We start from the raw sequence: 14,007 nt of genomic DNA on the forward strand, positions 1-14,007 counted from the left end.
TCTAAAGAAAAGATAGCCCTGTTGAACATCATTTTGTTACAATATGTTTTTTATTACATATTTGATCTGTTTCAGGTTTGTAGTGCCTTATTTCCTATTTTGATTAGAAGGGCTTTTATTTTGAAGGTGGCATTCTGGTACTCGCCCAGGTCCTGCTTCACGCAACAGTAAAGATAAACAGTAAAGATAAACAGTAAGATGAAAGAACTAAGAAGGAAAAATGCAATGTTTTAGCACCCCCCGAAGAGGCACAAGGTTAGCATTTAGTGTAATATTAATGTGTGGTTAGTTCTTAAAGTAATTTACGTAACGTTATATTACGGTTTGTTTAACTAATTGAGTTAGCTTTAGCTTAATACGAGCTAATGTTAAGCTATGTAAGGTGGCTAATATATTGTTTGTTTTGTGATTTGTACCCAGCTCTTACGTTGGTTTTGGGATTGTCATTAAACCTAAAATCATCAGTTCAAGTGTCAGACCATCTTTCGGTGGGGTATGCTACAGTAAGAGCTTCGCCTGTACCTGCTACACCATGCTGCCTATGTAATCCACGATACGACGGCACGGCACACAGAGCAGCAAGTGGCAGCACTGAACGGTATGGTCAAAGGAGACGTTAAGGAATACGACTACGCTCAAAATGGATGACATAAAGGAACAGATACACAAGCTACAAACGGAAATACAGGAAAGTAGGAGCTTACTACATCAAGAGGAAAATAAAGACGTATCAAGGCAGGAATTAAAGGAGACAATTGAAAGCAGAGAAAAACGACTAGCTGAGCTTCAACACAAAATGGATGACACTGATGGGTTAACATTACCACGTCGTTCAGAACGTCCTAGTGTGCCCACAGAGAAAATGCTCGCCTACCAAAAGGAGGAATTGAGTAAAAAGGAAAAAAGACTGCTCAGCATGTATGAACAATGGAAAATTCAAATCAGAAAATCCAAAGAAAATTTAAAGAAAGACATATCAGAAACAGAATTGGCTGCAATGGCAGACACCATTGAAAAAGGAAAAGATGGACTCATGAGAGCTTACAATGAGCTTACAATCTCTGTCAGGTGCCAGTCACCACTCTGAATCAACAAGCATAGCTGCAAAAAGGGCTGATGCAGCCGCAGAGCTAGCTGCAAGGGAGGCTCAATACAAAGTAATGCAAGAAGAAAGAAAGCAAAAGGAAAAAATAAGAATAATGGAGGAGCACCATAGGAAGGAATTAGACATGCAGAGGTCTGAATTAGAGCGTCTACAAGCAGAAAGGGACATGGAGGCAGTTCGTGCCAGACTGGATATCTATGACAGAGAAATTAAACAGAGCCCCCCTGTATACCACCAAAACCCTCACACTGTCGCACCAGCATCCCCTACAGATGTGTCCTATCTGGCCCAAGCAATTCAAGACAGCATAGCCATAAACAGACTCCCGATGCCAATGCCCACAGTGTTTAGTGGAGATCCAATCCACTACATTGAATGGAAGGCTTCATTCAAGTCACTTGTAGACAGAAAAGATATTTCTTCAGCTGATAAACTTTATTACCTGAAGAAGCACGTCAGTGGCCCCGCTCACAAATGTCTTGAAGGCACCTTTTATCGAAACGATGATGAGGCATACAGAGATGCATGGAATAAGCTCAACCAACGCTACGGTCAGCCATTTGTCATCCAACGAGCTTTCAGGGACAAGCTGGCAAAATGGCCAAAAATACAGTCAAAGGATGCAGAAGGATTAAGAACATTCTCAGACTTCCTAAATGCCTGCCTGCAAGCCATGCCTCATGTGAAGGGTCTAGAAATATTAAGTGACTGTGAAGAAAACCAAAAGCTGATACAGAAAGTTCCTGACTGGTTAGCATCCCGTTGGAATCGTCAGGTCACAACAGCCCTCATGGGAGGTAAGGAGTTTCCCACCTTTGAGGATTTCGCTAACTTTGTCTCAGTAGAAGCAGAGATAGCATGCAATCCAGTCACTTCCCTACATGCTCTTCACTCTTGTAACTCATTCCAGGACAAAAGAAACACAAAGGAAGTAAAGGGAAGCAAAGCCAATGTCTTCAACACTCAAACTGCCATAAACAGTGTTAAATCAGTATCAAGCAGTGGAAAATCAAGAATCCCCTGCATGTGGTGCAAAGATGACAAGCATCAACTCCCAAAGTGCGCAGACTTTATGGAAAAGTCTCTGGAGGAGCGGCGAAAACATGTGAAGGACAATAAGCTGTGTTACGGATGTGTGAAACCCGGTCACACTGCCAAGGAATGTCGTCACCGCCACACTTGTGATATATGCAAGGGAAGACATCCTACCTGTCTCCATGATGAGAACTACAGAGGACGTGAAGGTAGAGAAGGGCTTGTAGCTAATGTGAACACAGCTTCAAACATAGTAAACGAAACCACAGCAGCCATGGCACTCAATGTCACTAGAGGGGGTCAGTCATGCAGCACTTCCATGATCGTCCCTGTATGGGTGTCCTCTGCTACAAACCCATCTAAGGAACAGCTTGTCTATGCATTATTAGACACTCAAAGTGACAGCACCTTCATCGACAATGGAATAAGTAATGAATTACAAACAGATTCCCACCCGGTGAAACTGAAATTTACCACTATGCTCGGAGAGAGCATGATCATGAAGAGTCAAAGGGTGGCTGGACTCCGTGTGAGAGGCTACAACTCATGCTTTCACATCGACCTTCCTCCTTCGTATACAAAAGACTGCATTCCTGGGAACCGTGACCATATACCCACTCATGAAACAGCAAAGAGATGGCCTCACTTAACAGCAATCACCGATAAGGTGCCACCTCTCCTTAGCTGTGATGTAGGACTCCTAATTGGATACAACTGTCCGAGAGCACTAACCCCCAGACAGGTATTAACAGGAAAAGACAACGAGCCCTATGCCATTCTTACAGATTTGGGGTGGAGCATTGTTGGCTGCTCAACACCATGCGTTGATGAAACAGACTCTAGTCTGTGTCACAGAGTCACAGTAAAGGAACTCCCTCCAGTAACACCGATGGATGTGATAAGTGTCCTGGAGTCGGACTTTAAGGACACTAAAAGAGACGACAAGACTGTCTCACAAGAGGATCTTCTTTTCCTGAGCAAACTAAATGAAGGCATAAGGAAAAATGACCAGGGACATTATGAGATGCCTCTGCCCTTTAAGCAACGGCCACACTTACCTGACAACAGGAAACTCGCTGAAATCAGGCTCAGTCATCTACGACGGAAGTTCTACAGGGATGAGAAATATAAAAGAGACTACACAACATACATGAAAGAAATCATTGAGAGAGGTGATGTTGAGGAGGTATGCGAAGATGGAACTCCCGGTGAACGATGGTACATTCCCCATCATGGCATCTACCACCCTAAAAAGCCTGAAAAACTGCGTGTCGTGTTCGACTGTTCTGCAAAGCACGCCGGCACAAGCCTCAACGAACACCTTCTTCCAGGGCCAGACATGATAAACAACCTAACGGGCGTCCTCATACGGTTCAGACAGCATCCCATAGCTCTCATGTGTGACATAGAGAAAATGTTTCACCAGTTCCATGTCCAAGAGGATGACCGCAACTACCTGCGTTTCCTGTGGTGGAAAGATGGAGATACAAACACACAACCTCAGGAATACCGAATGAAGGTACATCTTTTCGGTGCTGTGTCATCCCCTGGCTGTGCGAACTATGGCCTGAAATATCTAGCCAAGGAAAACAGTCTTTCACATCCAACAGGATCCCAGTTCATCACCAGAGACTTTTATGTGGATGATGGAGTCACAAGTACAGACACAGTGGAAAAGGCCATTCAGTTGGCACACGAGGCAAGAGAGATATGTGCCAAAGGTGGTCTCCGTCTTCATAAATTTGTGTCAAACAACCATGCTGTTCTACAGAGTGTACCCTCGTCAGAATGTGCGATAGATGCTAAGACAAAAGATTTGACCTTCAACGTTATACCACTGGAGCGAGCACTAGGGATTCACTGGAGCATAGAGGGGGACAGTTTCAGATTCAACAACACCTTGAAAGACCAACCAGCGACACGTAGAGGCATACTGTCTACTGTTGCCTCCATATATGACCCCCTCGGCTTCCTTGCGCCTTATGTTCTCAAAGGAAAGAGGATCTTACAGGAAATGTGTCACCAAGGTATTGGTTGGGATGACCCCCTACCAGAGATGCTGAAGCCACGGTGGGAGAGCTGGCGTCACGACTTTGCCAACCTGCAGAAAGTAAACATAGCTCGATGTTATGTACCTGCCAATTTTGGAGAGGTCATAGATACAGAGTTGCATCACTTTTCAGATGCGAGCGCCAGTGGATACGGACAATGCTCTTATCTGAGAGTCAGAAACCAAAGAGGAGAGATTCACTGTTCTCTTGTGATAGGAAAGGCCCGTGTTTCTCCCACAAAGTTGACTACAATACCAAGGCTTGAATTAACTGCAGCAGTGGTTTCAGTCACCATCAGCAATATGCTTAGAGAGGAACTTGGTTATGCTGATGGGAAAGAGTACTTCTGGACAGACTCAAAGGTAGTCTTAGGCTACATAAATAATGATGCACGGCGCTTTCACACTTTTGTCGCCAACCTGGTCCAGAAGATCCGCCATAGCACAAGTCCCCAGCAATGGCTTTGTGTCCCCACAGATAAGAATCCAGCGGATAGCGCATCCCGGGGAAAAACTGTAAATGAACTGCTCACATCCAACTGGTTTACTGGTCCCATGTTCCTCTGGGAAAAGGAAATACCTGCACCTAGGGATGTAATACCGGACCTAAGCGTAGGAGATCCAGAAATCAAAAGGTCACAAACACTGCAAACAAAGACCACAGAACCAGTGAGTCTTGCCGACCGTCTGTCCAAGTTCTCATCATGGTCCCGAGCCACCGAGGCTGTGGCCCGCCTTCTGCGACGGGCTAAGAAAATCAAATCATGTGTTCATTCTACAGTGAGTGAACAGGAAAGTGCTGAACGTGTCATAATCCAAGACCTGCAAAGTCAAGCATATGAGAAGGAAATCCAGCTGTTAAACAAAGGAAGTCAATTACCACATTGCAACAAACTGCACCGCCTTGATGTTTTTCTAGACACGGACGGTATCCTCAAGGTTGGGGGAAGACTCCGCCACTCATCCCTTGCTGACTCATTCAAACACCCGATTGTCATCCCCAAAGAGCATCATGTGACAAAACTAATAATAGCTCACAACCACGAAAAGACAAAACATCAGGGAAAAGGCTTCACCACAAATGAAATCAGATCCAATGGCTATTGGATCCCTGGTATGAGCCGAGCAGTTGCTTCATACATTCGTCAGTGTGTGACTTGCCGTAAGCTTAGGAGACCTGCAGAGGGCCAAAGAATGAGTGACCTACCTACAGAACGTGTAGAGCCCTCCCCACCATTCACATATTGTGGTATGGACTGTTTTGGTCCTTTTGTTACTACAGAGGGAAGAAAACAGCATAAGCGATATGGCCTGCTCTTTACCTGCTTTTGCTCACGGGCCGTCCACATGGAGATGCTAGACGATATGTCCACCGATGCTTTCATCAACGGCCTGCGATGCTTCATTGCTGTTCGAGGTGCAGTCCGTCAAATCCAGTGCGACCAAGGCACTAACTTTGTTGGCGCAAAGAATGAATTCAAGGCAGCTCTGCAGGAGCTCGACACACAGAGACTCTGTACATTTCTGTCACAAAAGCAGTGTGACTTTGTCATGAACGCACCCCACTCCAGTCATGCAGGCGGCGTGTGGGAGCGCCAGATAAAGACCGTCAGGAGTGTCCTGAACTCCACTCTATCACTTTCTCATGGCAGACTCAACGATGCCTCATTACGGACTCTACTTTATGAAGCCATGGCTATAGTCAACAGCCGACCTCTCACCGTGGATAACTTAAATAGCCCTGATAGCCTGGAGCCACTCACCCCCAATCATCTGATCAATATGAAATCCAGCATAGCACTGCCTCCCCCTGGCACATTCCCCAGAGAGGACTTGTACGGAGTGAAAAGATGGCGGCGTGTACAATATCTGGCAGAGCAGTTTTGGAGCCGCTGGAAACGGGAGTATCTTCACAACATCACCACAAGGCAACGATGGCACATGCCAATGAGAAATATACAAGTGGGTGATGTAGTGATGGACATTGATGAACTGTTGCCCAGAAGTGAATGGAGACTCGCAAGAGTCTTAGAGACTGTCAGTGGTAAAGATGGACTTGTAAGGAGAGTGAAAATCTCAGTAGGAGATAAAAGACTGAACAAGAAGGGTGAACGCCTTGGTACACGTTCTATATTAGAGCGACCAGTGCAGAAGTTAGTTCTGTTGTTAGAGGCTTCTTAAGCCCATGACTGTAAGCAAACATTATCATTCCTAATGTGAAAATTATTCATAGTTCATATCATTTATTATGAAACATTCATAATTTTGGTGGGAGTGTAAATAACCCAATTTATGTCTTAGCTCTAAAGAAAAGATAGCCCTGTTGAACATCATTTTGTTACAATATGTTTTTTATTACATATTTGATCTGTTTCAGGTTTGTAGTGCCTTATTTCCTATTTTGATTAGAAGGGCTTTTATTTTGAAGGTGGCATTCTGGTACTCGCCCAGGTCCTGCTTCACGCAACAGTAAAGATAAACAGTAAAGATAAACAGTAAGATGAAAGAACTAAGAAGGAAAAATGCAATGTTTTAGCACCCCCCGAAGAGGCACAAGGTTAGCATTTAGTGTAATATTAATGTGTGGTTAGTTCTTAAAGTAATTTACGTAACGTTATATTACGGTTTGTTTAACTAATTGAGTTAGCTTTAGCTTAATACGAGCTAATGTTAAGCTATGTAAGGTGGCTAATATATTGTTTGTTTTGTGATTTGTACCCAGCTCTTACGTTGGTTTTGGGATTGTCATTAAACCTAAAATCATCAGTTCAAGTGTCAGACCATCTTTCGGTGGGGTATGCTACAACAGGCCTGAACACATTTACATGCTCACATTGAGTCATAGTCATAATGGCAACAGGAAGTCAGCCTTATGTGACAAACATCATCCAATTGATAATTCCTATCAACATGGTGGGGTCTACACATGATATATAGCAACATGACGTATAATTAGTGGGTGTTCTCTAATGCTACATAGTGGACACTTATGTAGTATTGCCTACGTGCAACAGGAAGTGAGGCTTAAATGACACATAGTTCATCAAATGTATACATAATTTCCAATGAGTCATCACCAGCACCACTACTGCACACCAGAAATAATATTTTACCCATTCACACAGTGTCAGATAATCCTGAAAATTCAGAGCCGTGAAAATAAATCTACAGTAGCAATACTACCGCTGCCCGAGGGCCCGAGCACCGAACAGTCCAAAAGAAATGCATTTTTGAGGGGCTAAACGTGCTCTCAACTTACAAAACTTTGTACATATGTCAGAAGTTGTGAAAAATGTTATGGGTCTTGGCCATGGGCATGGAAAAATGGCTCAAGGGCAACCCCTAGAAAATTTCAAATTTGAAGCCCCTCCCTCAAAATTGTCATACATCAGCGTAATTTGGTAGGGACATGTATCATGGCCAGACAAACATAAAGCCTCCTGTGAGCCATACCCTAAATCCAACAGGAAGTCAGCCATTTTGAATTTAATTTGCAATTTTTGCACAATTGTTGCCATTTGCAGACCTTGTGTTTTAATAAACTCCTCCTAGAGATTTAACCTGACAGACTTTAAATTTGGTCAGTGTCATCTAAAGATGTTTGCAATTAAAAGTTATTAAAGTTTTCAATTAACACTGTTGCCATGGCGACATGGCAAACTTTGCTGTTCATGAAACAGGAAGTTGTTATAACTTAAACATACATTGTCCAATCTGCCCCAAATTTCTCACACTTGATAAGAGTGCCAACCTGAATGCATCTACATGTCAGTCCAGACTCATAGTCATAGCGCCACCTACTGGCAAGAGGAAGTTACAGGTGCTGTTCTTTTATGACCTCTGCCTTGCCGGTTGAACACACCACACACTTCAAATCTGGTCAGAAAAGCCCTAAGACCTTGATGATGATATATTGTGAAGACCGTGAGTTTTCATGTAACACTGTTGCCATGGTGACACAGCGAATTTCGATGTATCGTCATTGCAAAACAAACTGGTTTAACTCCACTCACTAACTAACTCTGGTCTAACTCTAACTCACTCTACTCCAGGTTTTGCCATTTGTAGGTGTTGTATTTTAACAAACTCCTCCTACAGACTTAAGCCAAGAGACTTCAGATCGGGATAGTGTCATCTAAAGAACTTTGCAATGAAAAGTTATCAAAACTTGACTTTTCATCGAATGCCCTTGATGTGGCGATGTGGTGAACTTCAGTGTTTCTCGATGAAGCAGGAAGTTGTTGTAACTTGAATGTACATTGGCTAACCTGTACAAAATTTCTCATGCTTGATAAGAGTCCCAGCCTGACCACATCTACATGTCAATATTGGATCATACTCATAGTGCTACCTATTGACAACAGGAAGTCATCCTTATAGGACAAACATCATCTGATTTTGCACCAAACAGTGTGAAGGCCCTCTTGTAATTAGGGCCCAAGTATCAAATGATGCAAAGGTCCTATCGTATCTGAGAGAATCCTTCTTCTTTTTCTTCTTCTTCTTCACAATGAAACAATTTTTTTGAGGGGCTAAACATGCTTGAAAACTCACAAAACTTTGCACGCCTGTTCGAATGAGTAAGTACTTTGATTTGTTATCTCAAATGGGCTTGTGTGACACGGCAGCTCTATAGCACCCCTAATTACGTTTGACATTTCTGAGGTGCCAAGAATCTTTGAAAACTCATGAAGCTTAGCACATCCATCAGAATTGGTGAAACGTGATATTGGATATGGGTTTTTGGCCTGGGTGTTCTAAAATGGATCAAGGGCGCCCCCTGTAAAATTTAAAATTAAAAGCCCCCACCGTTAAATGTAATGTAGATGAACAAAATTTGGTAGGCACATGTATCATGTCCAGATGCACAAAAAAGCCTCTGGAGCCATACCCTAATTCCAATAGGAAGTCGGCCATTTTGAATATACTGTGCAATTTTTGCACAGTTTTTGCTATTTGTAGACATTGTATTTTAACCAACTCCTCCTAGAGAATTAACCCAAACATGTAAATAAACTCACTCACTGTTTTAACCACACCCTTGACCTTGTTCTGACATATGGCATCGAAACTGAACATTTAATAGTCTTTCCACAAAATCCAATTTTATCAGACCATTACTTAATAACTCTTGAATTTCTGTTACTGGACTACAAGCCATTAGAAAAGAAAGAAAAAATGTCTTCACTAGATGTTTATCTGATAGTGCTGTAGCTAATTTCAAGGAAGTGATTCCATCAGCATTGAGTTTAATGCCATATCACAATACAACAGAGGATGCCTATGCTAATTTTAGTCCCTCCCAAACTGATCATTTTGTTGATAGTGCTGCAGGCTCACTGCAAATGACACTTGACTCCATAATCCTGCTAAAAAAGAATATAATAAAACAAAAGAGATAAGCACCATGGTATAACTCTCGAACCCCCAAAAATTAAAGCAAACATTGAAAAAACTTGAAAGTATATGGCGTTCCATCACACTGGAAGAATCTCGCTTAGTCTGGCAAAATATTCTTAAAACATATAGGAAGGCCCTTTGTAATGCCTTCTAGTACTCATCAGTAATAGAGGAGAATAAAAACAGCCCCAGGTTCCTTTACAGCACTTTGCCCTGGCTGACAGAGTCATAACTCTATTGATCCATGTATTCCCATATCTTTCAGTGGTAATGAATTCATGAGCTTCTTTAATGATAAAATTCTAAATATTAGAGACAAAATGAATTAACTCCTGCCCTCAACAGCCACCAATTTATCCCCAAACACAGGAAACTTAGAAACAGGTGGAATACCTGATATATATTTAGACTGTTTTTCTCCAATCGACCTTACTGAACCAACTTCAACAATTTCTTCATCTAAATAATCAACATGTCTCTTAGAATCAATCCCAGCAAGGCTGCTTAAGGAAGTCTGACCTTTAGTTAGTACTTCTTTACTAGATATTATCAATCTGTCTTTATCAACAGGCTATGTAGCACAGTCCTTTCAAGCAGCTGTAATTAAACCTCTTCTTAAAAAGCCTACTCTTGATTCAGGCATTTAGCCAACTACAGACTTGTATCTAACCTTCCCTTTCTCTCTAATATCCTTGAGAAAGCAGTTGTTAATCAGTTGTGTGACTTTCTACTTGGGATGTGCAGAGAGCCCAGTATTTGTATTTGTATCTGTATTTGTGGAGGCAGAAAAACTATTTGTATTCAAATAAAAGTGGGAAGAGGCTTGAAAATCCTGTTTTTGTTTTTATTACGATTTAAATTTTAGAAATTGAAAGTGTTACAATAAGTGCTCATGAATAAACTACCTTACAAAGGAGGTCCCCACACCGGGTCTTGAACTGGAGTCTCCCAGATCATAGACAACTGCGCTGATTACTGAGCTAAAACTTTACTCATCGCCTCATTGTGGGCAGACCTTTACCTATTTATACACCCATAACACAGAGACAGTACAGCATGTAACATGTAGGGAGGAACTTCAAAGGAGTCTTGTTTTGCACTTTTCATTTTTGCCTATTTTTTACAACCTAACTTTGTGGAAAGGAGAAGGGGAACAACAGGTTATGGAGAGTCCCTTGTAAGCACTTTGTTTGTGTCAGTAGCTCAGCTTTATCTCTGGGGAACACCCCCAATTCCAGGAGTGATGTGAAGGAAATGTGCATCATGTAGCAGGTGGATGTGACTCCCTTCGATGAGACCTGCTGATAGACGTAACAGTGGAGCAGAGGAGAGAGACTGAGATAGTGATATAACCAACCTGCGCTTTGGTATTTTACATGACTTTTTTTTCTTCCCAAAAACAAATAATTTTTAAAATATTAGTATGAAACAAATATTCGTATAAACTAAAGTCCAAGCATGCCTTAAGGACATAAAGACATGGATAACCTGCAGTTTTCGGCTACTAAACTCAAACAAAACTGAAGTTATTGTGCTTGGTCCTAAACACCTTAAAAAGACATTATTCAATGATTTACCTACTCTAGACGTAACATTGCCAAAATCAGGCACATCCTGTCTCAAAAAGATGCAGAAAAACTAGTCCACATATTCGTTACTTCTAGGCTTATTGGATTATTGGAATACCTTATTAATAGTCCGCAGTATCTAAAAACTCTCCAGCTGGTCAAGAATGTAGCTGCACGTGTACTGGCAAAAACTAGAAAAAGAGATCATATTTCTCCCATTTTAGCTTCTCTGCACTTGCTCCCTGTAAAATCCAGAATAGAATTTTCCTCACTTACAAAGCCCTTAATGGTCAGCCACCATCATATCTTAAAGAGCTAGCTCATAGTACCCTATTAACCCACTAGAACACTGCCCTCCCAGAATGCAGGCTTACTTGTGGTTCCTAGAATCTCCAAAAGTAGAATTGGAGGTAGAGCCTTCAACTATTAGGCTCCTCTCCTGTGGAACCATCTTCCAGTTTTGGTCCGGGAGGCAGACACCCTCTCTACTCTGCTAATTAAAGACATTCATTATGGACTGATCTTTCTGCTGAAATGTGGAGAAAAGCCTGAAACACTGAAAACCACTCCGCTCATTCAATCAGATGCAAAACAAGGGAAAATAGCACTCAGCTGCAAAACATTACAGGTGTGTTTACGCCATCATATCATTAGTGCAATATCTTTTGTGAATTGGACTTTGTGACGGGGCAGATAGCGGTTGCAGATGATATGCAATTCATGGTGCTATCAGCAGCAGCAATCCATTATTTGTGAATTTGCCCCTGTATCTTTTAAATAACCAGCTGATGAACTACATCCAATAAGTTGAACACTTAAACATTCCTGATTATTGTGGTTAATGTTAGTAGGCATTTAATCACATTTCTTTGAAACTGTAATTTGGATGACAGACTTGTATATGAGGGTGAATGTTGGCAGTGGAATACCTTCCCTGTGCTTCCAGACTTGTAGTAGCTGATCTTGTACTTGAGGTCATTTTTGAGAATATCTCTGATTGTGAGTTGCTTCTGTTGTACATGGATACTGGTCACAGGATCAGTGATGGTCACAGTCACACTGCTCTCCTCTACAATCTCCACACGGAACTTAACAGCACTGATCTTACCTGGTAGAGGAGAAATCACAGTTACGGTCAAACTACCTGACAGGCTTATTATTAATATGAAATGAAAGTGTTTTATTCATAAAGCTTAAAGGTGTGAGTCAGTTTTAGTGACACTATCATTTGTGTTTTCATAGTTGCTCACAACATTCTGTTTAACAGCCTAGGGTGTTGTGTGGGTATATCCTGAACTGCTTTAAATTGGATTTCCTCCTGTTGAAATTCTGGTCCTTAAGGGTCAATTTTGAACCAATATTATTCTCCTTATACATGATTCTGGAGGCACGTCATCCGTAGAAATTGCATCTCTTTCACAAATGTGCAGATGACACTCAGTTGTATCTCTCTGTTATGCCCGCCAACTGTAATGACTGTAATGGACGTCTATAAATGTCCTTAAAGCTACATTGATTTATTTTTGGGGGCCCTTGGGGGCAGCAGGACATCTTGTTAACACATCTGACATATCGTCAAGTCATTATGGCAAATATTTAAGCATACTATTGTCTTATTGCACAGTGACATTAGCATCCATTTGGAGTTGTGTTTCTGGCCACCAGACAAATCTAAGTTGCACATTCAGTCTCCTTCCAGCTCTGATTTGGTCTCCATCAACTCCTGAGAAAAATATGTCTTATTTGAACTGCTAAATGCTCCACCATGTTCACCAGCTGCTGTTTGGTCTTGGGTAGGTAGTGTACAAAGTTGTGCGCTGGAAAACCAGAACAACGAGCTAGAATGCTCTGTAGAGATGAGGGGAACTGCAGAGTCACTGATAATTCTCTGTGTGTTCCTCACTGTATGGGCAACACTTTTCAAACTTAACTCTTATAGGGTAGAAATCTTGATTATTGAGTCTCACTATATCACAAGACAAATTTGGCCATTCACTGGTTCTCTGAACACACCAATAAATCACAGTGACTTACCTGTGACAACAATGAGACTTGTCCAATTGTGTGTATGTCTATTCTTAGAAATATTTTGAAAATAAAAATGCCCCTATATGTGGGGCACAGTTTCCTATAACTATAGATTATTATTATTATTATTATTATTATTATTGTTATTATTATTATTATTATTATTATTAAAAACAACCAAAGGAGTAAAAATAATCAGCAACTAAATAATTGATCAAGCTGTGTTTTACTTATCAAAGTAATATTTATACATTGGGGGAAGATTCTTGCTTGTAACATGTAGCAGTTAGTGTAGTTTTGTGTCTCTCTGAGCCATTTTGGAAATGGATGCAAGATATTTCTAGCTTACCTTTCTGTATATCACAACTTTAACTGCAATGTGTGTGTGTGTGTGTGTGTGTGTGTGTGTGTGTGTGTGTCACCTACTCTCTTTATAGGGGTTGAAGTTTGAGGAATAAGTGTGAGGGGGCTCCTCCTGGTCAAAGTAATGGTCCGTTTCAGCAGGTTCTGTTTGAATGTCAGCAGTGTAGGTCCTGTCAAAATAGGACTACATCAGTATTTGTCGGAGAGCAAGCAATATGGTGAATACAGGGTTTTTCTTTTTTTTTTAAAGACGTTACAGTGACTGGTATAGAGAGAGGGCAGGAAATTCCTAAAATTAGGCCATGTTCACACCTGGCATTAACATGCATCTTGGGTGATCTGATCACAAGTGTTGTGATCACACATCAATTGAGTAGGCAGTCCTTCAATATGGCCCAGGATGCATCCGTGGACATACTGCTAATCTGATCTCAATGTGTCCTATGTGTGCATCTTGG

The 14,007-nt window shown here is 41.5% G+C and overlaps 2 protein-coding genes and 1 long non-coding RNA gene across 5 annotated transcripts in view; 2 read left to right on the forward strand and 1 right to left on the reverse strand.

Annotated features, from left to right (window-relative positions):
• LOC137193554 (tissue factor-like) overlaps positions 1 to 14,007 on the reverse strand; it is a 39,097-nt gene that overhangs the window by 16,467 nt on the left and 8,623 nt on the right. For all 3 annotated transcript variants that reach the window (XM_067604764.1, XM_067604766.1, XM_067604765.1), the window contains exons 4-5: positions 13,613 to 13,719; positions 12,088 to 12,266 (exon numbers count right to left, since the gene is read on the reverse strand). In XM_067604764.1, coding sequence (XP_067460865.1) covers positions 12,088 to 12,266; positions 13,613 to 13,719 — 286 coding nt within the window. The remainder of the gene's footprint in view (positions 1 to 12,087; positions 12,267 to 13,612; positions 13,720 to 14,007) is intronic.
• Positions 60 to 865, forward strand: LOC137193555 (uncharacterized). The gene is made up of 2 exons (XR_010930844.1): positions 60 to 255; positions 421 to 865. It is a non-coding gene; the product is annotated as an uncharacterized lncRNA (long non-coding RNA).
• LOC137193553 (uncharacterized) lies at positions 1,839 to 6,983 on the forward strand. Its single transcript, XM_067604763.1, has 2 exons — positions 1,839 to 6,747; positions 6,913 to 6,983. The coding sequence occupies exon 1, from the start codon at positions 1,896 to 1,898 to the stop codon at positions 6,369 to 6,371; it is 4,476 nt and encodes a 1,491-aa protein (XP_067460864.1). The 5' UTR covers positions 1,839 to 1,895; the 3' UTR covers positions 6,372 to 6,747; positions 6,913 to 6,983.

The sequence above is a fragment of the Thunnus thynnus genome, chromosome 12, assembly GCF_963924715.1.
Source record: "Thunnus thynnus chromosome 12, fThuThy2.1, whole genome shotgun sequence".
Lineage (NCBI taxonomy): Eukaryota > Metazoa > Chordata > Actinopteri > Scombriformes > Scombridae > Thunnus > Thunnus thynnus.

Excerpts from the sequence above, each read along its gene's own strand:
- LOC137193553 (XM_067604763.1), top strand. The coding sequence starts at position 1,896 with ATGGGAGGTAAGGAGTTTCCCACCTTTGAGGATTTCGCTAACTTTGTC.